The following is a 27996-nucleotide window of genomic DNA, read 5'->3' as shown; positions in this document are numbered from 1 at the left end:
TCAAGACTGCTGCTTGCTGTTGTTCCTTCTCAGCATGCTTTAGTGGAGGAATGAGGAAAAGAAACCCAGAAGTGCTGTAAGAAAAAAATATGTAGTGCCTTTATTGAATTAAAAAAATGGACCTTTCTTCAAAGTGCCTTTACATAACACACATGAAAACTTTCGCATCATTTGTATAAATACATCAAAAAGAACAAATATTTTTTTAAAAACAGTATTTTGGCTCAGTAAAATAACTTTCCTATCCCTAAAGGTAGGGATGACAAGTAGCAGTTTTTCATTCAATCTATTCCAGTCAGCAAAAATAATTCAAGAGGCCCCAGGTTGCTGGAACTCTGTTGGCTGGCCTGCACACTGCGAGCTGTCAAGGTGGAAGCACAAAGTCAGTATTATACCCTAGTCCTCAGAGTACAAATACCGTACTTCCAGTGTCTAGTCTTCACATTTGATATAGGAATCTTCTTACAGAAGAGTTCTGTGACCAAACCGTACAGCTTCTGTCCTACTAAATTCTTCTATTGATGTGAACTGTAACAATTAGCCTTGCTTAGATCAATTTCAGTAACTTCAGATGGATCTCAAGGCTCTTTTACCCTACAACAGGCTGTCGCTGAACACACACCACATTTAAAAGCAGGCTGTGTGCAACAGCTAAGTGAATGTGGCGCTTCATAACCAGAACTCATCCTCCCTTGACACTTGCCTTGACTAAAACACAGAAGGAGAACAGAATATAAGCATGCGCATTGGTCTATACATACATGACATTCATCAATAAAACACTCCAGTACCATGACAGTTCGAAATAGTCTGATGCTTCAAATGCACTTTTCCCCCCTCCTATCCTGAAATGAAGAGATTCTTATTCCCTTCTGGCCAAACACACACTCAACACACAAAGCTCAGAAGGCACTGTCTCTCAGAAGCAGAGTTTCAAGTTTCCAGCATACACCAAGGTAACCAAAGCACTTTAGGTGGGAGAGGAACCTATTTCCACTGGTTCTGACACTTATCAGGCAGAACACAAGGGTCACACCATCCCACGTTCACTGGGCAGTTCTTCCGTGGGATGGTATCTCACACTATCAGTTTTGTTTGGTTGAGGATGGAGGCATGAGCCATGAAAGAAGAAAAAGCCAACACTGCAGTGTCAAAATGAGCAGACAAATTCTGAAGGATGCAGAACATGAGTTTTTTCAGATGAACACGTGGAGCTTTCAAAGGACCAACTCAAAGGGAAAATTTCTGCCCAATACTGTATTGTATTAGCAACAGCCTTGAAAGGACAGCTTGGAAAGTGATGGAGTTTGACACAATAGCAAGTTGCTTGTTCCAAGATAAGGGAGCTGCATGGGAAAAGATAGGCTGGAGTCTGAATGGGAAGAGAGCAAAAGGTGCTGCAAGAGAGAAGCTGATAGGGCACACACAGGAATTCAGAGCTGCAAGCAGCAGTTAAAGGCAACAACAGTCAAATCCTGAAGTTTCCATATACAACTAGTTCTCACAACTTAAAAAGGTAACTTTCAAGGACAGACTGAAAAGCACAGGCAATTCGGCTCTCACGTCTCCTGCTCCTATAAAATTCATAGCTATAAACATGGCATTAAACAGATTTGACAGTTTTTTAAAATCAAATCAATTCCCTCCCCTGAAAAAAGAATTGATCATTACAAACTACATCACTGCCTACACACACAAGTCAAACATAACTTCAGAGTTAACAACTGTGGCATACATAACATTGTTAAAAAAAAATAAACAAAAAAAGGAAAGAGAAAGGATTCAACATGCACAGTAAGTTTTAACGACTTTCTTTCCCAAACAGCTGTTTGGAAGCTGTGACTCCAGCCCCAATTCATCCAGCCCCAGCCAAATTCAATACACAGTCACCTCAGATTCCTTAGATCATCAGGGCAGGGGGAAATGAGAAAAGCAAGCAGCTGCAGGGGGTTACAGAGGGCATCTCTCTCTCTCACTTGAAGGAGTACTGGGCAACAATGCTATTTTAGCTCTATTTTCTAAACACATCTGGAGCCAAAAATCATGGTCCCACCACCCCTCTTCTTCTCCCATTGCATTCTGAACCCTTCAGGAACCACATAAACTCATTAATCTGGGAGAAAACTATCCTAAGGAAAAGAACTATTTCTGCCACATTAGTCTGTTCAGCCAGCTTCAGCTTTCAAAGCTGACAAATGCACCCTGGCTGGGAACAGGAGGGGAGACCTGCTCTCCTTCAGCAACAGCGACCCACAAGAAGTGGGTGCCCTGAAGTCCCTTGATCTGGTCTTTAAGGTAAGGCAGATGAAGCCAACCATCCTGTAATCCCCATGAGAGCACCTGTGTCATTAGCTAATCATTCCACTTGGGTAAAATACGAACAAATATACTAAGCTACTTAACTGGGGGAAAAAAAAAAAAAAATTCTCTTGAGATTAATTTTTTGACTCAGCACAGCATTACAATGGTACTTCTATGATGTCTGCATGGGACAAGTGACTAAAAATGGTACAGTTCTTTAAAATGTAAAAAAGATCAGGGAAGAGTATTTATGCTTTGTCAGGTTCAACAGCACTTTTGGGGGGCTGGGATTGTCTCTTACCTTTTCTCTTGGACGATAACACACTGATGCAGTAACACAGTGATTTATCTTTCAACAAACTGAACAGGGCAAATAACGAACTTTTGTTACAAGTTTTGTGTCATATCATTAAAAAAATGAAACAAAAACATTTACTGGCATCAACCATGCCCATTACATAATATCACAATTATAATTAATATAGTTCCCTTCATATTCAACCTTTTATTGCAAAAAACAAGTTTTCTGGTTCTTTGATAGTTTTTTCCCCTTCCATTTTTAATATCAAAAGAATTCCACCAAGTCACTGTGCAATTCTTGGAAAAGGCCTCATGTACTTCCTACATGGTTTCCATGTCACCACTGTGCTACTGCCAACATTTCAAGGCGTTCTGCTGGTCTGGCCAGAAGAAAAAATGATTCACATCTGTAGATGAGGTCGTAGTACCTTCAATCCAGAAAATTTGGATAAGATTGTCTGCACAAAACAGATACATGTGACCTTCAATCAGTCGATCACCAACTATGTGAACTGAATTAGTCATTAAGTGTCATCTTTTGTTATTTAGGGAGAATTAAAGTCTTTTGGTAACAAATGCAATCCTGAGGAAGATCCACTTTGTCTGGATGGCATGCGGTAGCGCACTTTCTTCCAGAATCTGGTACTTGCTGAGAGAGACCTTTCCGAGAAGTCCCCTTTCCATCGGATAGCCCCGTGCTTTTGCTTAATGTATTTGATGGATTCTGGCATGGTTCCATAATCTTGTATTTTTTCGAGTTCAATGAGTATTACTTTAATGCCATCTTGGATAAGAGCATTATACATGGCTAGCTGCTTTTCAGACACATCTTCTAGGATACTGTAACAGGAGGGTTCTGGTACTAAAACAATTATCACTCTCCTACTTTGACGGATTTTTTCATCAGCAATGCTGGCCACAGCTGTAGAGAAAAAGGTTGTGCAAAATTAAGGCTTGTATGTTTCTATTTTTTGTTACCAACATGTTGCAGCTGGTTCATTCACTGTTTGGTATTTGAGCCAACACACTTTACCTCACAAATAGGGATAGGATAAGAGCATGCAAGCAGTTACACTGGGCTGACCAACAAGTAGAGATTTGGTCAATGCAACACAATTTGACCCCATCAGACTGCATGTCTATATTCTTGTTTTGCATAAACAGAGAAGAGCTACCAACTACCTACTACTTATCTCACTAATGCCATTTCACTACCATCATGGGTGCAATTGCAAAAAAACCCCCCAAAACCCCCCAAGTTCCAAAACCACAGGCCTAGATAAAACTATGACCTTTTTCCTTAAAGAGGTTGTTCTGATATGCTTAACTGTTTTTTGTTACATGTAAGTGGAAGAGAACGCAAAGAATCCTCCCTTCAATGGCATTCCAGACAATTAATTCTAAACCAGCAAAACATGGTAAATACCACACAAAAAACCATATGGGTTAACCCTGAGAACAGACTATTCCATTTTTGTGAGCTGGCAAAATAAAGCAGCACTTTAGATTCTACTTCTCAGGGAAACCTTCCTTCTCAAACCACTACAAAAGCCTTCAAATGTAAAAAAGGGATCCATGAACCACCTCATGTAGGTTTGTTCATACCCAATTTTTTTAAAACAAAACCTTCTATTTAAGGCCTACTCTGCCAATTTATTCAGTCTCCGTATTATCTTTTAAAAGTCAAAAGACCAGGAATGATTCAAAAGACTTTCATCATTTCACCTCACATAAGCAATCAGCGGGACAGACTTTGCAATTTTCAGTGTCAGATGCTGGAAATGTAAAATTGATGCACGTATGCGAACAAAGGAAACCTCCACAAGGATTTTAAAGCCTTGCAAGGAAGGTAAGGCTTTGTAAGAACTTTCACTAGGGACAAGTAGTCTTTGATACAGCTGATCTTTCCCGATAACTTAGTGTTGCTTTGTATTCTTTTTTTTTTTTTCCCCACCTGCACTGTTTAAGCATCCATTATACCCTTTATTGCATCCTGCTGGTTTGACAGCAATTCTCAGAGCAAACAAAAATGAAACAGTAGAGAGGTTGTCCTGTCAAATGGCACCTCAAAGCAATGGGCTCTTTTCACACCACTCATGAGACCTACTCTTCCATGTTTCCTGCCATTAGTCATCATTCACAACCACAATTTCAACTCCTCTTTCCCTCAGCATCCTTCCATCTCCAGATGTCTAGGCTAGCCAGACATTGAAAAAACCTGGAAGAGCTAAATAATGACAAGGGAAAGGCTGAGATAAACAGACTGCATTAGAGCACCCAGTGCTGTATTTCTCATTCTCCAGAGAGAATAAGAAAACCATCGCTCATTCAATGGTAGGAGACATTTAGAATCACAGCTGATTGATTGCCTGTTTCCGAGTTGTATTTGCAGCTGCTAATGAGAAAACTCGAGTGTAATTTGTCTTCAGATAGCTTACCTTCTCCTGGTAAATCATCCCTCCCAAATATGAAGAGGTTATATCCACACTGTCTTTCTAAGACCTCTGGCAGTATCTTCAGAGCAAAAATATCTGATGAATACAAGCAGCTCGCTCTGTTCTTTGGATACAGAATGTAAGCATCATAGATCTTCCCATCTGAAACTAAAGAGTGAGCAATAGGAGCAATATAAAAATGGATTCTAAAGACACAAAAGCAAGCAAGCAAGCAAACAAACAAAAAAAATCTCTAAACCGCTTTTTCCCCCATCTGAATAATTGTTTTAGGTCCTACACCTGCTATTATCTAAGCATGTATAATTATACTAAGCCTGAAATATTCGTAGAATCGGGCCTTCTAGAATTCAGTATGCTGGATCAGAACAGGCAAAAGAAACCTGCAAAATTAAGTAGGTTTGAATATTCTTTTTTGAATTCTAAATAAAAAAACGTTATCACTGAATTATCTAGAAAATAGCAGTTCCAGCAGTACAACTGAATACTTAAAATTCCAGCTGCCATATAATTCATAGGTCCTTTTTGTAGCCTGCTGTTTCAAAACACAGCAACAACTTAGATATGGAAACAAAGTATTTGGCAAATTTCAAGGTCTGAATTGTATTAGATATTTCAGAACAAACTTTTCAGAAAGACCAAGTTTAAAAGACTTCAAATAAATCTAAGAGAACCTCAATACCTCTAGAAGATATTTTCTGTTTCTCTAGCCATGTACCTCCTCTCAGATGTCTGGAAATGACCCACGCTTCAGCATACTCTCATAGACAGCACTCCTATCTACATTTTTCTGAATGCCAGGAATTTATAGAAAGTAAAATAATCAGAAGTGCCTTCAAATAGAAAACAAAACTAAGTGAAATTTGTCCTGGTTTGTCTATAGAAAATAAAAACCACCCAACAATTCCACTGTATTACTGCTTTCTGTAAGAACAGTAATTAAAACAAATCTGAACAACTGCTGTCAGAACAGCATTCAAACCACTGAAGTGGGTCTTCAGGGAAAGGAATGATAGTACTGGATTCCTGCAAAGCTGCTGATTTTTCCCCTGTAGATGCTTTTGTTACCTGAACTAATTTTAAACATCCTAAAAACATGTTATCCTTTGAAAAATCCCAAGGAAAACCAATCACACTCCATGAGGTTAACTCACTGCTTTGCAAGGGAAGGTGGAGGCTCATTACAACACACAGCACTGTTACACAAACATACCTTTTTTACACAGGAAACGATGGCAGGAGTCCCGATACCAAAGCACAATATCAATTTTGAAAATCTTGTAGATAAAGAGAGTAAAAAATACTAAAAATACCAAAGAAACTCCTCCTCCAATTAAGTAACCCTGCATGTTCCAAGCTGCAGTAGAGTGGAATAAGAGAGAAAACAAACAAAACTCAGTTATACACTAGAACCAGAGAAGGATGAAAGAGATGTTCAAAATTGTTTAGTCATTAAAATATTAAAAAAAAAAGGGGGGGGGAGGAATGAACACGACTGAAAGTTTTTCATGTATGCTTTCTGCACATACTGTTATTTGACAAGCCTGCTTTTATCTTTCGGAGAAAAGGTACTTCAGCAATGCGACAAATGAGGCTACTCTTCAGCTGAAACACCAAATATTGACGTATATCCCAGTGCAGCAGTAGAGTGAGAATTCTTGTACAAAATTCTATCAGTCAGAAAGCAAGAAAGTCAGAGGTGGGGAGGTGATTTCCTGATCATGCTATTCTCCCCAGACCAACCAGCTTTCCATTGTCTCTAGCCTCTTCAAAGATCTGTCATCGAACCCACTAAGTTGTTGTTCTTAATAGAGTTGTTGTCCTTAAAACAAACACACACCCTCCACAAACGGCATTTTTTAGTTCATCCATATTAAAGGCTTTCCAAGTTTAAATCCTACCCTGAAAATCTTTATGAAGAGCTTACAATTATGTAACAAGCTAGAGCTCAGATCCACTTTCAGTCAATTATTTGTTTACAATGCAGCCAGTTAAAGGTAGGTTTGAGAATAACATTTGTCAAAGGATTGGCTCACAGTTGACAAAGCCAGCTCAACACAAGCTCAATAGACCAGAGACTCTTCTGCAGCTAAATTAAAAAAAATGGGCACGTATAATATCTGGTGATTTGCTTTTCTGTGTATCTGTTTTTAAATAAAATGAATTAATTTCTTTAGCCTTGCATTTGAGTTTTTCAAGCTCACTTTATCTTTAAGTTCATCTACTAAAAAGAAAATTTCACACTAGCCAGCAATAGGTCAAACTTATCCTTGTCTCTAAGCACAAGACTGGGGTCTCCAACAAGGGATGCTCCCAATCCACACGCATGAGCCTATCTAGAAGGTGATAACACAGCACATGCGTCAATAATGGAAAGTCCATGACCTTTCCAAGCAATCTATTTCATTCCTTCACTACCATCACTGTTAGAGTTTCTCCTACTATATAAATAAATATTTTTTTTTTTCTCTGGCAATCTGAGCCCATTATTTGTTACTGAAGAACAGGACAACCAGGTCCACATATACATTCATGTCCTCTTGACAGTCAGTTCCACACTTAGTTATGTCTTCCCCCCAGCTCTTTTAGAGAATTGGCCATTTTCGCTGCTCTTTTAGACACACAATCTCCTCTGATCCACATGCTGCTTTAAGTATAAGTGTGTAAAATAAAGCACAGTATTCCACGCTTGCTTCAAATAAACTGGAGTCTTTCATTAATGTTTCCTAAGACACTGAATGAGAGAAGACAAAGCAAATTAAAAATACTATTTTCTTTAATTTTGCTAAGAATATGACAAAAATTTCACAAAGGTATTGAGCTGCATTTCCCACTTTGCACAATGGTACATAACACAGTTTTAGCTCTAAGTAGGGTACTGTCAAACTAACTGAGAAGTAAGCATCATTGACCACCATTTTATCAAGATGAGATCTCTTACCTGGTCGTTCCAATTTGATGTAGGCTGTAAATTGTTCAGAACCATATATGAAGTGGCAGAAAAATTTATGAGCATAATCCTTTACTTTCACTTCTGAAATGTTGAATTTTGTTCCAGATACAGCAAGTCCATGAGGCATCCCCTCTCTGTCATTAAAAAAGGGTAAAAAGGAAAAAATCTGTAGAGAAACTGAAGTATCAGTGCTTAATATGGGATAGATTAATCTATCCACAAATACAAGAACATTAATTTTTACCTCTATAAACGTAAGAAGCCAGTGAAGCACAGTAAATATCACCCCTGTAACAAACAGCTTCCTGACCAGAGGTGACTTGGCATTTTCCATACACATCGGGTTGTTGTTGTTTTTTTTTTTTTTTTTTGCTGGGTGGGACAGAGCACACCATTAGCAGTTTTGCAGATGATACAAAACTCAGAGGGATGGCTGCCAAACCATGCTGCCAAACCATGCTGGTCGTGCTGCCATCCAAAGGAACCTTGACAGGCTGGGGAAATGGGCTGACAGGAACCTCATGAAGTTCAAAGCAAAATGCAAATCCTCCACCTGAGGAGGAATAACCAGTCCCCAGGCATCCCAGACCGCATTAAGAAGAGCACTGCCAGCAGGTTGAGGGAGATGATCCTTCCCCTCTACTCGGCACTGGTGAGGTCACACCTGGAGTAGTGAGGCCAGTTCTGGGCTCCCCAGTACAAGAGATGTATGGATTTACTGGAGCATCTGCCATACGAGAGAGCAGGGACTGTTGAGCCTGGAGAAGAGAAGGCTCAGGGGCAGGGGGTGGGGTGTGGATCTTATCAATGTATGTAAATACCTGATGAGAGGGAATGGAGAAGAGGGAGCCAGGATCCTTTCAGTAGTGACTACTGACAGGACAAGAGGCAATGAGCACAAACAGAAACGCTTTCCCATCTGAAATTCCATCTGAACACTTTTTTACTGTCAGGGTGGTCAAACACTGGAACAGGTTGCCCAGAGAAGTTGTGAAGTCTCCACCTGTGGAGATATTCAAAACCCAACTGGACACAACCCTGAACAACCTGTTCTACCTGACCCTGCTTGAGCAGAAGGTTTGGACTAGACAATCTCAAGAGGTCCCTTCCAACCTAAATGATTCTGTGAATGAAAGACTATTCAAACCAGTAATAACTAGTAATAAAACTGTCAAGAGAAAAATAATCTTCCAAGATTCTTTATACTGATGATGAAGCAGAGACCTTCCTAAGCATACTAACAGACTCCCCGAGCCCACACTGTCCACAGTCAATGGTGCCAACCAACCTGGAAAATAATGATGAAGAAAATTCACAAAAGCTGGGTGACCCTGGTATCAAATGACAACAAAAGTGGTGATACTGCCTTTATGTCTGGTATCTACTGCCACAAGCAGCTCAGAGATATAATATACTATCCTGCTAAATACCATCCTGCTCTAGGTAGATTTACAAGTATCAGGTGGGAGGGGCCGCAAGTAGGAAGGTACCTACAAACTGGCGTCCTACTCTATATGTACCAAAGTGACGTCACCTTATGTACTCAGGGAGGAAAATTCATTTTGCTGAACATCCTGAAGAACCAGTTTCTATTGCATAAATAATTGCCAGCAACTTCTGTCATGGGATGCCAATACAAACCTCACCATTTTGCAACATGTTCAGATTTGTTCAAGTCAGTTTTAACTTTCCTCCCATCAGAGGAAAGAGTTACCTCCCAGGCATAAGCCCTAAAGTTCATGATATTGGCCATGCCTACAGCATGCTTTGCTACTAGCAAATGCTCCACAAATTTAATTGCTGAGAAATTGCTACTATTTTTTTGAAATAAAACATTATTATTGCAATTAGATTCATTTCTCTGATACTGGAAAACTTGCTTTGAACTATTAATCCTAATTAGAACTTGCACAGGATGTATTTTGCACATCTCCATCTCTGGCATGGGAAAATTATTAGGCAGGGTAGTGATTAGAAATGGAGATCACTTCCAAGCAAGCCAAAAATCTTAACAAAGAATTGCTTTGAGTTAAATATATTAAATGCTTTTCAGGAAGATGTGTTTAATAGCAGCAGCAAGTTGGTTTCAGAAGAAAATGCAGTTGTTATAACTTCAAACATAGCTACACAGAGCTACATATGTGTCTTAACCGGTGAGGCTGAGAAACTTCATGCCCTAAAGAATAATGGACTTAGTTGTGCCTTAGAGACCATAAGCTGGGGCCCTAATATTTATAGGCAAACAGCCAAGTATACAGTTCTATAATGAAAGTAATAATTCCCCCTAAAGGAACTTGGGGACAAAGCAGAACTAAGATTCCTTCTGGAGGCCAGACACAGATGAATGAAAAAGATCATTTTAGAAGTAGTCTGCAACCTAACTCTCTAGCCGTATTTTGCACTGACGATGGCACTTAGTGGAGACAGCAATGCTTCTGCATGAGTGTGAACTGATCAGCTGAGATTTTTTTTTCTCTTTCTTCTTTGCACTACATTTTAAGGGTTATATTTAACGGCAGTGATTGGTACAATGAGAAAGAAAACAGTACATCCACACTGTGCTACAGTGTAGACCAGTTGCTGAGTAGCAAAGGTCCTAATCTCTCGAAATAATTGCTGGTTTTATCAGCTTAATTTGCATTTAGTTTTCCTGAACATAAAAAAAAAAACCCCTAACTGTCCTGCAACAAGACCTTTTGCTTTGTGTTCTTGAGGATCAGCAGCTGTGTCTGTACTTAGAAAAGGACCAAATTCACAAATAAAAATAAATTAGGTGATTTTTTTGTTTTGGAACCATCTATCATTCCCGTATTAATGATAGAGGGCAGGCTTTAATCTATTAGCAAAAGGATTGCGTAAGAAATAAGTCTTACAAAATTATATGTTTCACAACAGCATTATAAAAACCTATATATGATTGCTTCATTACATTTGTATCAGATAAACATTTTATTATAAATACTGATGTATTTTTTTTAAAACCAAGCAATAAGAATATAACGTACTTGATGCAGACTTCTAATCAGTGTTCTAATGACTACTGACATTTGACTAGTAGTCAAGTTTATCATGAATTCACTGCAAATTACTGCAGATTACTTCACCTACAAATGCACTTACAATTCAATGTATAAGGATACTTACTCATAAAACTGTTCCCTGTAGGTGCTATCAAAGCTATCAACATCCTCATCATTAACTTGCCAGAATGGAATCAAGCCATTTATGCCACTTGATATATTACATTCCATAACTACATGAGAGCCTACAAAAAACATTTAAATACGGCAATTGAAGGTCTTGTAACAGAAGCAGGATCAAGTGATTGGGGAACAGCTGGGAAAAGGAGGGATATCAAAAAACCCACTTACCTTGTGGAAAGCAGAGTCCTTAAAACTCATCCATTTGTAATTCACACTTGGGTGTCTCCGATCTGGATATAAATTCTACCCTAAATGTAGGTGTCTAAATGTTCATATCTACATGTAAGCTATATGTCTAAGCTAGTAAGAGTTCAGTTCTGCTGAAGTCCGCTTACATTAAAGTGGACATGTGGACCTTATCAACTGAATGGCTCTCTAGACTCCACTGAAAGATCTCCAGGGCTCAAATCAGTTGCACGTACACAGTATGGTGACATCTGAGATGCTCTCCAGCATCCAAGGCATCCGTATGGAACTGGCAGAGAAGACTCCAGATCCTCAAGAAACCTGCACTACTAGAGTAGCCAGACCACCCAAAACAGCACCAGATGTCTATGTATAGGCAACTGAATTGAGCCCCCGTTGATAAAAGCATGAATTAAGGGCCCTAGCTCATATGCAGATACCTGTGTGTAGACGACTACACCATGGAGCTGAACCCCATGCTTAGTGACCACACATATCTTTACTCCAGATAAGAGTCTTTTGGCCAACACTGTCCACTGGGATGGTTTCTGTATACTCTGCTCCCAGAGCAAGCTCACCTGTCACTCAGCTCCTTTGCCACCAAGAGTCCAGATCTTACAGAATGCCTCAGTATTAAGAAAGCAAGCCAAGATGCAGAATATATTTATCACCAATGTACCTCAGAGAGCTCCATTTACAGGAAGGTAAGCAGCTTTCTTGGAGTCCTTTCCTTCTGTATCTTACCCACAGAAGTTATGATTTGATAGGAGAAGGTGGGCTCTCAGTTCACCTATGTAAAGATCTCAGTGTTTCGTTTCCTAGAACCACATCAGATCTAGATGCTTCCACCAAGGGATAGTCTCTATCAAAAGTATGGAATAAACCTTTAGCTCACATGCAAAGCAGTTACTTGAACAAGAGTTCACACAGAAATCACAGATGCTCCCCAATCTCTTCTCTCATGTCTTTCCACACAATAATGAATTTTTCTAAAGATGTGGTTTAGTGCATTGCACAGCTGTTCGAAAAGGAAGAAAACCCCTCAAGTGTTCCATCCCCTCCATTTCCATACATTCATGAATGTACTGTTAAGTTTCTGCACTACCTTCTCCTGCCATTTCTCACTGAAAAAGCATACAGGTGTTTCCAGGTTCTGCCACACAGCCAGGGACTTAATAGGAGCAAAGATTCCCCCCCCCAGCATCCCATTAAAGGTACCAGACGGAGAATATTACTTTTGAATGGCAGTACCCTTTTAAACCAAACAACTTCACCAACTTCCTTTAAAGGGTCCCCCTGTAGTAGGGAATTAGAATTATAGAATCATAGAATCATTTTGGTTGGAAAAGACCTTCAAGATCATCGAGTCCAACCATTAACCATGCCCCCAAACCATGCCCTGGAGTACCCTGTCCACTCGCTTTTTGAATACCTCCAGGGATAGTGAATCAACCACTTCCCTGGGCAGCCCATTCCAATGTTTGACAACCCTCTCAGTAAAAAAATTTTTCCTAATATCTAACCTAAATCTCCCTTGCCTCAACTTGAGGCCATTTCCTCTTGTCCTATCTCCAGACACCTGACAAGAGACCAGCACCCACCTCACTACAACGCCCTTTCAGGTAGTTGTAGAGAGCAATAAGGTCTCCCCTCAGCCTCCTCTTTTCTAGACTGAACAACCCCAGATGCCTCAGCCGCTCCTCATAAGACTTGTGCTCAAGGCCCCTCACCAACTTGGTTGCCCTAATTGTTTGTCGTTGTTCAGCAGCCACAATAAACCCACCTTGTGGGTGGAGGCTTTGTGTCTCCTTTTAGTCTCACATGTCCCTGCTTTCCTAACATCTGTAAGGCAATCAAGGTTTGTTCATCTTAGTTGGTCTAACACGTCCAATAATACATCAGCAACTTTTAATTAATGCAGTGTCCAAGCCATAACAAATATGGACCAAATGCTATTCTAAAATAAGGAGTCTAAACAAGTTGTCCCGTAACACATCTTAGTATAGGCTGTCACTGGTAGCCCCTGGACTAATAATAGCTCAATTCTCCATTTTCTCAGTAAGTATTATCAAGGACTAAGAAAATCCTAAAGGATGTCTTCAGTAAATTAAAGAGCCTTTTAAGGGCCTATGCAGACTCCTTCTGAGGAGAGGTTGCATTGGTAAGAATTTTTCTGAATTAAATGGGAAGTCATAACTAATTACCAGTCAGAACTGGGGATGAGATTCACATGATATTTTTATGGGTGGGAGATGCAGTACAAGGAAGCCCCACCGTAATGCTACTACATTTCTTCCACAGTTACAATTTCAAAGGAAAAGGAAAGTTTTCACACATAAAGATTAGAGTTGTGCGAGGTAAAAAAATGACTGTGGAAAGTCTCCCTATTTCAATCTAAGACCTGGTGAACAGATTTCCTTATTAGTGGAAGAGCCCAAATAAAGATTTTCAGGCATGTAATTGTAATGAAGCCAGAGAAGATGACATTACCAGAAAAGAAGAGGCTGCTGAGCCATTTCAGAGTAGTTCGAACAGAACTAAATAACCATCTGAAGACTGCAGGACCGTAAGTCTATAAAATAATACTGTTTGTATCAGGTCCTGAATATTCCCACTGTTTAAAACAAAGCCTTCCGGACTTTGGAGGAACATAATTTCTGTTAAAGCTCATTCATTATTCTGGTCAAAACCTACTGATCCTCACCAGAACCTGGCAACTTCAGAATGAGGTATCTTTCACAAGCTATTGAGGTCAAAAAGAAAAGAAAAAAACCCACCCACCAAAAACCCAGAACAACTGCAACAACAACCAACCCCAAACAAACAAAACCCACCAGTATTTCAGTGCTGTTCAATTCAGTTCAATACCATATACTCAAAGTTAGAATTTGGGCCAGACAAAATGTTTCACATGATGTGAAAAGAAGCATGAAGCCTCAATGTCAGAAAAGAACACCTGATTTACACAGTATTTACAAACTCAATGTCAGAAAAAGCAGCAGCAAAAGTAGCTGTGTTGTTTGGGACTACCACCAGTGTGACATACATAAGAATAACCCACAACGTTCTGGCCTCAGCTCCCTTATGGTGCCAGAGCCCCAACACAACCTTTCCTCAGAGCTTCTCTAATGACCTAATTGGTAATAACCCTTCCTCAAAAGGTTACAGGACAGTTTAGATCCTGTACTAGGAAATTCTAGTAAACAGCCAATCACACTTCTCCAAAATCAGTTAATGCCCTTTTTAATCAAATACTTTGTTTGAAACTGTTCCTCTTGGTGCAAAAGAAAAAAAAAAAAAAAAAAAACCCACAGTTCAAGCAGCTCCAAAACTTATTCTTCTGAACTACATCAGTAGAACACAACTCTGTCTGATATAAGGTGCAATCTAAACATGTATAGGTTTGCTTAGGAAAAGACTTGCATACCATATATTTGGCCCATAGAATCACAGAATAATTGAAGTCGGAAGGGACTTTGGGAGGTCTCTAGTCCAATTTCTTGCTCAAAGCAGGGCCAGCTCTGAGGTCACACTAGGCTGCTCAGAGCTTTATCCAGTCAGGTTCCAAAACCTCCAAGGACGGAGACTGCACAACTTCTCTGGGCAGCCTGCTGCACTGCCTGGCTGTCCTCACTGGGAAGATGTTATTCCTTATATCCAGAATATCTTATTTAAGAAATTTCTAAGATAAACGATACATGGGATATCCATTGACTAGCAGCTCCCTGTTTCACATAAGATCAGTATCTGAAACCTTTTAATATGCTAGAACAAGGAACAAAATCCAGGTTGTGGAGAGGGAAGGGAGACAGGACACATACAGGAGGTGGAAAAACTACTGAACTGGTCAACTGGTAACTATCCTAACATGTTACATATATGGAAAGATATCTATATATATGTAACTATATTTCCACAGATACTGAGGATATGTCAAGACATAGACACTGAGAAGTGGTACAAAGGACAGATGGCAATAATAAAAAAAAAAAAAAATAAATGCATCCCACCTGACACTGCTGGTCAAGAGACTCCAATCTTAGGCACACAGTTATTCCCCCTGCAAATTACTTGTGGGAATCATGTTCTATCATCTTATCTGTCTTCAAGATATCCTCAATCCACGTGCCTATCTCCCAGTCTTGCTGAAGTCAATGGAACTATTCACGTGTTATTTCAGAAAGACCAGGAGCTTATTTGTTTTATTCAATGTTAATGATTTCTTAAATAGTCACTACTTACCAAGTTCTACTTCAATTGTATTGTTCTTCGGATAAATAAACTCTGGTCTCATCTGCAGTGGTCCTTCTAAAAGAAGGAAAGAGAAAAATAAAATCTTAAAGGCAAGAAGAGTTCCACAACTTACTTCAATTGATAGTTTTACAATGGTTTTGTTTGTTTGGTGCTATTGTAGTGCCACACTTACTACCAGTTTCAAATTTACAATGGAAAGTATCTCATAAGATCTGCTGTACGCTACCCAAATTATTCTACTTTAGCTTCCAAGTTAACAAAAGGCTTTAGCTTACCTTAAAAAGACTTTAAAAAACCCAAAAAACAAAAAACCACAACTCACATTTACTGGCAGTTGATATAAAAGTAATACAAAACTAGAAAACAAAAACAAACCCAAAATTGCGATTAACTTTGTCAGAGAGATGGATAAGGAAGAGAAGGAGGGATTGTATCAATGACCTCCTAGATCAGGTGATTATCTATTTAAGTAAAAGAGTAAACAAGCACGCACTTAAATGGGGCTGGAATTGTATCATTCTTCACGATGTACAGACTCGCTGCTAACAACCCACTATTCTTGTGTCACCTATCTAAAGTCAGAATTTTGATTTAGTCTAAAAAGATGGACATTCTACCCCCAGCCAACTTTTCTGATAGGACTATTACCATAGTACTGGTCAGGTCATCAGCAATGCTGCCTACAAACACGCAATCATAATGATCACAGCAGTAAATAACAGTACTGGGAGAGTGAGACATGCAGTTATGAGTCCTGTGTGCAGAAAAGCACAACCAAGTGCCAACAGTAAGCATTCCTCTAGAAAGGACCGGCTGCTTAACTTTATAGTATTTATAGAGATTGTCACATATCTTTTCCCATCAATTGAGGTTCTAGTGAACTTCATAAGCAAGTTCACCAACAGGGCCACAAGCAGGTGTTTTGCTGTGATGGTCTCAGCAAAAATTCCTCTGTTTTAAAAAAATCTATTTAATTTAATGGTGCATTATTTGTTTTAGAAAAAACAACCCACCCCACCCCAGTAACCACTGCTTCCTTCTAATTCTCATTCCTAACCCCACATTTCTCATTTCCCCATGACAATCCTTCCTCAGAAGCAATGCTCAAGGGTAGCAACATGCATTATTGTATTTTAATTTTACATTCAGGAAAAAAAAATTAAAAGAAGATTTGCAATTCTCATTTCACAGAGCTGAAAAGTAACATGCCAAATAGCTTATGCCTACATACAAATATTTACAGCAGAGCCAAAAAGAGAAGAGAATAACCTCAGTGCACTCACCTTTAACCTCTAGACTCATGGTTCGTGAAACATTATATTGTTTTCCCATATATGTGTATACCATACGGCACGTGTAGTTTCCTCTGTCTTCTAGACTTACATTGTGAATCAAGACAGCATTTTCACCCTCTGCCAAAAGAAGTCGCTTGTCTTCAAGAAATCCAGGCTTACACTCCTAAACATATCAAAAGTACCTGTGATTTAAGGGAACTAATAATCTCATAATTAAATAAGTTACTGAACTCTACTGATCATTAAAATACTTGCCAAATACTGATTTTTTTGGAAGTCATGATGTGGGTTCTTATCCAAGCATCACTACGCTCTAACATGAAGCCTGATGACATCCTGCTGCATTTGCACTTTTCAAAAATCACTACAGCCAATTCTTTAAGTTTTCAAATGCTGTGTTCTAGTTCACTGCCTTCATTTAATAGCTTGACAATTACCTATCTCAGGTGTAATAGGAGTCATTACGCACGTACCAGAGTTTATGAGAATACATGCCTGCATTCCTACTTCACTGAGATGAATGAGAGCTGCTGTAGCAGCGCCTTGTGCTGTTGGGTGTATTACTGTTTCTGTGGCAATGCAAGTAGAGTGACAAACTTCCTTCTCTTCCCTGACTTATAAGCAGGTTAGAATCACTTCATCTCAAAAGATGATGTATAGGTGCAGCACCAAGATTATTTTACACGTACAGGCCCATGTAGGTACTTGCATCAGAATTAAGAGTTGGAACTACTTTACAATTTTACCTTAACACGGACAAAATACATGTCTCTAAGCTTGCATAGTCTACAGAGTATTTTGGCAGAATCAGAGCAAGAGGCACAAGAATACCACACTATGATCATGAGATAGGACAAGCCTAATATTCTGCAAAATTGAAATAATTATGCAGAGCCTTGTATTTAAGGAAACATACAAGTTTTTAAACTTATCTACCTAAAATAATCAAAGGACAAACTAGATTTTCACAAATCAGCAAACTAAAACACATGTTTTTGACTATGAAAAAACTTGCAATCCAAAAATGGAGAATTGTTTTTTTAAAATACGCCTCCCATAGCTCCCTACGCCTTCCTGATAGTGTAGCAAGATAGATGCATTAAACTGTAGAGAAAAGAAACCTTCCTTTCCAAAAGCTGCTTTTCACAGTTACTTCATAACACATTTTAAACAGAATATTTCTTATCTTGTATAACTGAAATACATGTGCACAATACCTTATACCAGTGTACTTCAGGTTGATTATTGTCTTCATCTTTAAAATGTTCTAGATCAGGACATATAATCTTGCCAGTATTTGTGCTCATCACTTTTTGTTCAAACTTCATTTTTCCATTAAAACACAGACCATTATCATTCTTAAAAACTGTTAAATTTATAGTTTTTTTGTTAGAGTGGTTAAGGCTCCTGTAATTAGAACAGCAGACAAGTCAGGTCATTAACAATAAGGTTGCCTGTTTCCAGCAAGTCAGGGAGTTTATGGAGAGGGACTTCAGCATCTCCACCAGGCTTGTTTTTAACACCCCTGCTACAGCCCCCCAGCTCCCAAACACCACCCCCCAGCTCCTCACCCCCTGTTCCAGACTGAGATGGGAATAAGCTCTGATTTTGTGTTGTGAGCAGAAGTGAGGTCTGCTCTAGAAGCACCAGCGGGGATGCCAGGACTTCTCAGAGCTGACACTCTACGGAGCCCACGGCACCAACCCAGCCTTGCCATTTTCAGCGCTACGTTTGCCAACACACAACACTGCAGGGTAACCCAAAACATATCTGCCCTGGAACACCCTCGGTGCCAAATGAACAGAAGACAGGTTCATCTCAGTGTTCCTTGGAGGGATGTATCAAGAAAAACAGGCTGTAACTCTTAGCAGAGGAGACACAGAGCTTTTGAATAACATATACGTCAAGGTGCAATACCGATGTGAAACCACTTCACACCAAGAGCTCACAAGAACCGGTGGTACAGTAGCTCTGCAGAGAAGAGATGGCACTAGAAACCAGAAGCCTATGCCAGAAGCAAAGGAATACTCTCTACTAATTCATTGTTCAACTCTTCATTTCTCAATACTATGCTAAGGGAGAAGTTTCCAGGAGAGTGAACTGCATGTTTTGACAGTCCTGGCTTCTACTTCTATACACTACACCTTGACAAGCTCTGTAATTAAGGTTTAAGTGACTGATGCACAAAATGTAGCCCACAGTTAACACAACTGAACTTTAGCAAGTTTTTTGTCCTGCTGACATTATGCAAGCCAGGGATGTGAGGTGCCCACGGGAACACATCTCATAGCTAGAGTAACTAGAAACATAGCAGGAAAGAATGAAATAAATTATTTAACTGGGTAGCTTTGAAAGGATTACATTTCTTCTGACTTCCAATTTTAGCTTCATTATTGATTCTGGCCTGCGACCTGTGCCTACACTGGAAGTTTTTGCTGATCACTGTTACTACATTCACAACCCAAACCCCTTCAGCATAACCAGTGTGCTCTATGCGCACCAGTACACATAACTACACACTACTAAAATTTTGGGTCACCCGAAAGCCTGCATTGGCTGTTCTCAGTGTGCTGTGGCAAGGCCATGAGGAAAAGAACAATTTCTGTGTGCCTTCCCAAAATTAACTTCCTGTTCAGCACATAATGAATTTCAGCCATTATAAATCGGATTGGACCACCTGCAGTGGTTAAGATCAGTGCACTAGTCTGAGCTGTAAATATGGCAAGAACTTTAAAGTACCAAAGAAGTGAAAAGAATCTATTCCTTTTTTCTTCTTCTTCTCTATGCACTCAGATCTTTTGAGCAGTACTGGGGACACATTACTTTCACTGTCTCTAAAGCTGTCTGGCACATCGCTTTGCTCTTCACATGCATTCTCATTTTTGACCAGTAACATCTGGCCACGTTTTAAAATAAAACAGAAGAATGGGTTTCTGCCTTTTAATTTGTAAATTCCTAAAAGGATTCCCAAAAAATTGCTCAGCTCTCCAGAAAGTCTGCGCGTGGTGATACTGCATAACACGTAGAGTTTGCTCCTCTTAGATCCTTCTTCTGTTTAACCATGTCCAATGAAGAAACCAAAATGTTCTTCTGTCAGTATCAAATAGCAATTTGAACACAAGACAAGCTGAAGCAGTTAAGACCTTTCCCTGTGACCTTACAATTCATCCAAAACAAACAAACAAACCAAACGAACAACCCACACAGACCATTGTTAAGTTTATCATGCTTTAAGATAAAGAGTCTTCTGTATGAACCACTTTTGCAATGCTACATGTGTGGAAGAAAAGAAAAAAAAGGCAGCGCACAGAAACAAAAAGCATGGTCAAAACAGTGCTTTTAACTGATCTAAGCTCTCTACCTAAAACAAAAAATACTGTACATTCAAGTTCCACAAATACATTACCACACTTTTAAGCGTTAGCAACCCAGTTGTCTCCCTCCTGCCTTCCTTACCTTACATGACATTCATAAAGTCCAGAATCTTCCAGCATTGCAGGAATAAACCAAAGCAAGCCCTCTCGCTGATGAATCCTGGCGTCTCTCTCTGTGGTTACTGGTGTAGCAGTACCGTTTTTATACCACGTCAGATTGTAATCAGAGTGAAGTACTGGCAATGTAATTATTGGGCAACTAATAGCTGTAGGCTCTCCAACAAGTACAAAGTAATCACATATAACGCATTCTTCTATTAAAAAAAAGAAAAAAAAAATCAACACTTAATCTGTATGCTTTCATGTTTTAGAAGTATTAATATCCATTCCAAGTACACAGAATTAGAAAATAAACTTTCTGTAACAATTTACCATTAAAACATCTCAAGGCTACCATTTTTTGTTTGTTTAGCACCTTCTGGTTGAGGATCTAAACTATACGTTTTACAAAGCTTAAGCCACAACTTCACTCTATTAAGGTAGTCAGCAACAAGCACATACAAGTCTAATAGCTTCAGTGCAAACCAGGGTATAAGAAGATACACGGGATCCACCAGGCAACACGAGCTTCACAACTCGCCTGTCGTGTCCTTGTTATCTGAGCTTGTTAGTACTTCTGCAGAATTACCAGATTCTTAATGTGGATACTATCTATGAAAAGCATGGTACAAAGAGTAGCAGTGCAGAGCTCCTAACAGGACTCTGGCCATTATGACTGTGGGGCCAAAAACAAATTCGGAAGAAAAAGGGGGGGGGGGGGGGGGGGGAAGATGTTTTTTGACCTGAAGCACAAGGCAGTATGGAATGAGATCAAGACCTCAACACATCAAAGAAGTCTGTGAACCAACATGTCATAATACAAATGAAATTTGGAGAGGCACAGTATTTAGGTTAAGAAGTCCTGACTATCATGTGTTATTTCCTTACTACATTTGCAATTTCGGTCATCTTTATCCAGAAGGCCCTTTAAATTATGAACATTATTCTGAACATCACATAAAAGGCAAGCATAAACAGAATTTTTATAATTATGGCTGTGTAACAAGTTGACAAGACACAATCATAGAGCCTAGCAAGCCATTTTTTGAACATCAGCAAAAAAAAAAACCAGAGAAAGAAGGGCAGATACTGCAAAAAGTCACCAAGAACCCAAATCTGCAAGCAAAAACTACTTGGAGAACACCAGTTTAGCACAAACAGAGCAGGCCATTTGGCTATAAAGCAGATTTTAAAAGCTTCCAAACTTTTGCATACATGTGCAACACTGAATTCCTATGAAACTGCAAAACATCTGACGGAACTGATTTTACAAATCTTGCTGAATGACTGTATAAATACAAAGCTAATGTATTCAATTTCAAAATAAAAAGTCTTCAGTAATCTTTCCAGTCCCACCACCTTCCTATCACCTAATTTAAAGATTTCCCTACGGAGCTTAAACTAATTAAGAGACATTAGTATTGGACTGCTTATGCCAAGAGCAGCAAGACAAGCATCATTAATTTATGTAGTCCTAAACTTTACTGAAAAATTAGATCTACCATTAAAAATATTACTAATTAATTGTAAAGGAAACCAAGCCCTACTGCTTTCAGGACCAGAGCTACAGGACGTCTCTTAAAGAAGGCGTTCAACAGCTAACTTTAAGTTAATGTAGCCAATCTCTTTGGACTTTCTTCACTGGAATCAGGGAGAGGCTAATCAAAGCCTCAGTACTGTCAATTTATGTGGCTAGGTTTAAAAATATTTATGTCCATTTGTCCATTCCATCCCCAGTGCAACTTCAATCCAAGAAGAGGGATTCAGCATACCTTCAATACACTGAAGCAAAACCAAACTCTAAATCCACTATTTGTTCTCAGTAACTCTTTTCTACTAAATACACACAACTCATCTCTTGAAGGTTTTCTTTTTTAAAATGGTGATTTCAACAACATATTTAACTTACCAGCACTGAACAGAGGTATGAGTAGAATGAGATGACCAATCAGCAAAAATGTAGATGTCATCTTTTGCTGCAAAGAAGAATTTTTTTCCATTAGTGTGATAAGAGTGTTCAAGCTACACTGTCCTCTGCACCCTGCATTACTCCTCTAAAAAAATCAGGACAAGTATTAGTCACCTTGGGGAGGGAAAAAATAAGTTTGGTAATTTAACCCCAGCCTTCGAAGATTTCATCTACAGCAGCTATTGGCCTCCACAGAAGGCTACTCACTTTTCAGCTTTCTACTGGAATTTTTCCAAGTTTCTACTGGAATAACTCTTGCATAAAGTGTGATTTTCTTTCGCCAGCATAGTGAAGCCCAAAAAAACCCCCCCAACCTTCTAGCACAGACAAGTTATGCTAGCATACAGTGATTTAAGCTATACCGTTTAATTTAGAAACCAAGCTTGATTAAGCTACTCCTCTTTCCACATGTTTATGAGACACACAATCATAGAGATGTATGACGTTTCATTCTTTGAACTGTTCTTGTACAGTTGAGGCAGCACTGCTTTTAAGACCAGATGAACTTGTAGTTCTTCACAGGAGAACAAGCGTGCTGTAACTCCAGTGTGATCTGGCACTTAAATTGGCATCGAAAATCAAATGTGTGTGGAAATTGCAGCTAATATGAATTGCTGTGGTCAGACACAAAACAAAGTGTTCAAAAATTGTAGTTTCACTTCACATCTCAGGTCTTCTTTGCAGCTTTCTCCAACAAAGACATGACTGAACAGACACCCACTGCCCTCGTGGCCCGCAAGTGGCTTCCATGAAACCTTTAAATCTTAACCAAGTCCTGCTCCCCTCTCAGATGTGCCTGCTTTTTCATGGCAAGATGTCATCAGAGCCCTTGCCAAGCCTTCTACCATTAGCCAGCTGGCAAACACTTAACCTCTTTCCCTTCTGACAGCTCCTTGTAGGTTAAGGTCTGCATTTAGCTGTCTTGCCTTTCCTCAGTTCCTGACTATTTTGCGTGCTGCTGCCTCTCACTCTAAAGCAATCTGGTTTCCCATGTAGCAGCCCCATTACCAAACGTTCATTGCACAGGTCCTAGTTAATATTTGCCTTCTACCCAGCTAGAAATGGCTGGAAGAAGAGATGGTATTCCCTGAAAAACACACATGGCCTTGACTTACTTTTATATCCAATGTAGTTCACTTCAGCAACAAATAAGCCACACCAGCTCCTTCTTTTGAAACATTTCATACGCAGAAGTGTTGGGGTAGCAGAGGGACACACAGAGCAGAGTTCAACACTTTAATACAACAGCCTCCAAGTATGTACTACTTTTGGACGGTTTATCTGACAAAGCACTCATACCATAGTCTTTATTTAGTTGCTTTGTATGTGGTTTTCCTGTAACTTGCCAATGAGCTGATCATCATTCTTGGAGTTTCAGTTTACCTGTAAAGAGTAGAGAAGGGGAAAAAAGATTTTACAGAACACATCATTTGGACAGCAGCATACACATACAAACCCAAATTTTCTACAGACATCCTAAATGTAAAAGCAAGAGCATCCCTCTGCCTACACTAGAGAGATGACTTAAAAGAGCAACAACAAAACTTGCAGTAAAGATTGACCAAGAATTCTAGCAAAGACCTTTGGAAAAGGAAGTTTCTGTCAAAACCAAGAAAACATTACACAGGTGTCAAGCAAGCAAAAAACCCAGACATAAGTAGCCACTTTGTTAGACAGATTTAACTACTAAAAACAAACAAAGAATACTTAAATTTAGGGCAAGATAAGAATAACTAAGCAATCCAACCAACAGGTTAAGCTTTATATTTTGCACCCATTACTGGTCTCCAGGACCAAGGGTGGATGTCTTTCTAATATTGTATGCTAAAGCTCAACTTTATTTCAAAATTCACACATACCTCCCCTTCAAATATTGCAGTGGTAAAGCTTAAAAACTCTGGAAAGAAGGGAAGAAGCCTCTAGCTTTTGCAGTTGCAACACCTCACAGTATATGGAGCATTTCTATTCTGGTCAGTATGGTTTCAAGCAACCACACAAGGTTTTTACGCTTTTTCTTAAGCGGAATACACAGAGAAACTCCATCCAAAATCCACAAATGTGAAACAGCAAACTTTGTTTAAAAAGCAGATGTTTGTTCACATACCTAACAACTTAAGCCTCGTAGTGCCTTCTATCCCAGTCTCAGCAATATGAAACGCCCCTGTGATACAACCACAGAAGCTCAAAAATCTCACTTATGTAGCGAGAATAGCAATATCACTGATGACACTGGCTACAAACTTAGTTTGGTAAACTGTTTCAGCTCAAAGCTTGCTGGGCTTAAAGGAAAAATGTACGTGAAGTCTTTTACGGGAAAAAAAAAAACCAAACCACAAACCAACAACAAACAAACAAAACCCCACACCACCAACCCATCATGTTTGTGGTTCGAGCTACTAAAAAAGAAAAGGTTTCATTTCCAAGTTACTTTCCTAATATTTATCGTCCCATAGTTAAAATACAACTTACTACTGCTCCTTCAAATTTCTAAAATTACCATCTTGAAAACAGAAATAGAAAACATGTGGACCTAATTTAAGATACTGACATTTTGTTCTTTGCAGGATGTCCATCTTCACAGAACTTGCCCTTTTACTTGCCTTAGGCACACTGCCAACTTTAACTGCCATAAGAACAGGTTTAGAGACATATTGGGTCCCTAAGTCTGCATGCAGCGGAATTAGCAAACTTGTCCTTCAGGAAGCTGGGCAAAACACATAACTGTATCTTTGTTTTCCAAATTTTCTGTCTCCAATCTTTAAAAGATTTCACTTGTAAATAATTTATAAATACCTGGACATGACAGATCTTTGCAAAGGCCAACACGATGAAAAAACACTCAAGACAGTGGCATAGAAAGCATCTAAGCCCCTCAATTGTGCATCAGTAACGTTGTCACTGTTAATTTAAGTGGCCTTCAGTACTGATCACTGTCTATGGGGACTCATTACAGCAAGGGACCAACAGATCCTTAGCCTTTCAGCCATACAGAAGAACACAGAAATCGTGGTTCAAAGGCAACTCATTATCATCTCTGCAAACAACATAATAGCAGTGGTGTGAAGTGCCCCAATTTAGTGGCATACCTATATGAAAGAACTGCATTAACTTTTAAAGTAAAACTTTAATACAGTTTAATTGAAATTGGGGAGGGGGAGAACCAAACCCATGTATGACCACTTGTTCCAAAGAACAACCAAGACAAGATTCAACCCACCACAACAATTCATACAACTCACACCTTGCTCCTTGTTGCACTTACTCCTGTCAACAGGAGTAAGCTGTTAAGCTGCCTACCGGGGTTAAACCATGACAGCAAAGCAAGATAAAATTTCTAACAGACTATACCTTCTTTCCAGTCTACCACTTCCCTGAGGTCCCAACTTTTCTGTCTAACATGCTCAATATATAAACAAAATGCAGCTGATCATTTTACAGGGGCATGCATGAACGCTGAGTCACACACAACGATGCACAAGCACCCTCTAGAAGAGGATCGGGCTATGCACTGTGGTATTCTGACACTGAAGTGATGACCACAAACTTTAGTCCTTAAATGCCTCCTTTCCAGACAATCCTGCAAGTTGCAGGACCACAGAACAGTCATACCTTTAAGGAAAACCCATTATATAAGACATTCTGTTCAAGCTACATCAAAACAAAGTCTCAGAAATCAAAGAAGAATATTCACAAAGAAGCCTACAATAGTTACATCTTTAAAAGCTAAATTCCAGTTGAACTTTGAGACAAAAGTATTAACCGCTCTAAATCTGAACAAAGCGTTTGTTACAGGTACTGGCTCAACTTTCACTAAAGCACATGAGGAATAAAAAAAACCAACCCCCAAAAAAGATGGATATCTGGAGCTCTACATAACTGGCCACCACCAGTTCATTCTAGTACAGTGAAGAGCTACCTACCCACACACTTCCACCTCACCTCAAACTGGAGGCAATGAGAGCAACGGAACTGCCTTGAAAGGAGTGATCTTACTAGTATTCAAATCAATTGAAAACAGTACCTCCTTTGAGCATCAAGTGGAAGGAGCTCATCTTGCAGTCAGCGTTTTGAAGACTTTGCTATGTCATTTCAACTCCTGATACCTGTCAATATAAAGTAATGTGGACTTCAATGTGGAATATTTCTTATTTAATCCAAAGTAAGTTATTACTTTTCCACTAACATTTTCAAAGTACAGTTAAGGGGCATTTAAAAGGACCAGATGGGCTCATGCAGATAAAACTGTATGTATCAAAAATACAGTGATGCAAAGTATTAAAAAAATTAATGTATTATTCTGGGGGGGGGGGAAATCAGTAATATTGTTTACAAAAAAAAGTAATGGGTATTTCTCATTAAAATATCTGAATTAAGGATTCTGCATTATAAAACAATTTTTGTGCAGGAGTTTTATGCCAATTTCTCAGCTTTTACAGCACTCCAATTTCACAATCTATATGAAAAGTGTTCATTTAGTAACCCCAGCCCATTTTCTGAGAATCCAAGCACATACAAATGGTCCAAGTCAAACAAGCGCACAGCTGTCGAATTTATGAAGAAGAAAAACACCACACATCCAGCGTCTTGCTCGAGTCCCTGATGAAAGCTCTGAAAACTTAAGAGTTGCTGTTGGAAACAAACCAGAACCTTGATTCAGCTCAGTAGGATAATGGATTTTTTGGAATAATGGATAGCTCATTCCTACCAAGCTGTGGCTCCCCAGGCTGCTGCCAAGCACCACCTGGGCTGTGACCAGCACAGGTCCAGGTCTGTCAGAGCAGCTCCTCGCTAGGTTTGATACCGATACTTCTGCAGGCGTCTCTTCCACCCAAAGCCTTGCCTTTGTCATCGTGCAAACAGTTAAAAAAGAGCTCCTGTTTGATGCCGGTTATGCAATAAGTAGTTTCTGTAGGGTCCAGAAGATTTACGCCAAGTTTTGCCCTGCTTCCTGTTACAAGTACTTTAAAAAATGTGGCAGCGTTCAGCACTCCTCCAGTCTTCATTTTTATATCGTAATTCCTACCTGGGTTTGTATAGCGCGATACGCAACAGACACAAATGCAAAATAAAAAATATGACTTCCAAGGAAGCTATTTGGTGCCATAAAAGCCGGAAAGCCAGCAGCCACACGCAGAGGCAGCGGGACTGTTAACACACACCACGCATCAAAACAAACGCCCTCAAAACACGCCAGAAATGAGCAGAAACGCAGTTGGGGGGATTGTTTTTTTTGTTTTTTTTTTTGAAACCATCAGCACCGCACTCTACCTGCCCAGCAGCTGATCCCCGCGGACACCCTGACCGGCCGGGGCACGCCGCCACCGCCCGCTCCCCACGCTGCCTAGACCGCAGGCAAACGGACCACGGAGCCGCGGGAGAGACAACGCGGCCACGGAAAAGCCCAGCCCGCCCGCCGCAGCCGGACGCCCCGCTGCCCTCCCCGTCAGGCCGCCGAGCGCTGGCAGCCGAGCCCCGGGAGGGAGCGAGGCGGCTGCCCCCGCGCCTCCCGCCGCCCTTCACTCACCTCCGTCCGCTCCCCGCGCCTCACCGACCGCCCCGGCCGGCGCCACAGAGCGGGCGAACGGGCGGGCAGCAGGCCCCGCCTCGCC

At 39.9% G+C, this 27996-nt stretch overlaps 1 protein-coding gene across 5 annotated transcripts; it reads right to left on the bottom strand.

Annotated features, from left to right (window-relative positions):
- Positions 1-83: 83 nt before the first annotated feature.
- On the bottom strand, positions 84-27994 carry LOC128135060 (interleukin-1 receptor type 1-like). Of its 5 annotated transcripts, none has more exons than XM_052773507.1 (13): positions 27912-27994; positions 26381-26490; positions 23503-23770; positions 22328-22394; positions 20402-20633; positions 18163-18352; positions 16934-17108; positions 15639-15704; positions 11152-11272; positions 7996-8141; positions 6268-6411; positions 5040-5204; positions 84-3523 (listed from the first exon to the last, which is right to left on the bottom strand). In XM_052773507.1, the coding sequence occupies exons 4-13, from the start codon at positions 22386-22388 to the stop codon at positions 3147-3149; spliced, it is 1677 nt and encodes a 558-aa protein (XP_052629467.1). In that variant the 5' UTR covers positions 22389-22394; positions 23503-23770; positions 26381-26490; positions 27912-27994; the 3' UTR covers positions 84-3146. The 5 variants fall into 5 exon arrangements, with proteins under 5 accessions (XP_052629467.1, XP_052629465.1, XP_052629468.1 ...); XM_052773505.1 differs by having other exon boundaries at positions 23687-23770; XM_052773508.1 differs by having other exon boundaries at positions 26409-26490.
- Between the last annotated feature and the right edge of the window lie 2 nt (positions 27995-27996).

The sequence above is a fragment of the Harpia harpyja genome, chromosome 22, assembly GCF_026419915.1.
Source record: "Harpia harpyja isolate bHarHar1 chromosome 22, bHarHar1 primary haplotype, whole genome shotgun sequence".
In the NCBI taxonomy this organism is placed as follows: Eukaryota; Metazoa; Chordata; class Aves; order Accipitriformes; family Accipitridae; genus Harpia; species Harpia harpyja.
This window is presented reverse-complemented; position numbering and strand designations above follow the sequence as displayed.

Coding starts and splice junctions, on each gene's coding strand:
- LOC128135060 (XM_052773504.1), bottom strand. CDS start 22,418: ATGGAAAAAAATTCTTCTTTGCAGCAAAAGATGACATCTACATTTTTG. Junction 5,205..6,267: donor TCGTTTCCTGTGTAAAAAAG/GTATGTTTGTGT, acceptor CTCACTCTTTAG/TTTCAGATGGGAAGATCTAT. Junction 3,524..5,039: donor GGATGATTTACCAGGAGAAG/GTAAGCTATCTG, acceptor TTTTCTCTACAG/CTGTGGCCAGCATTGCTGAT.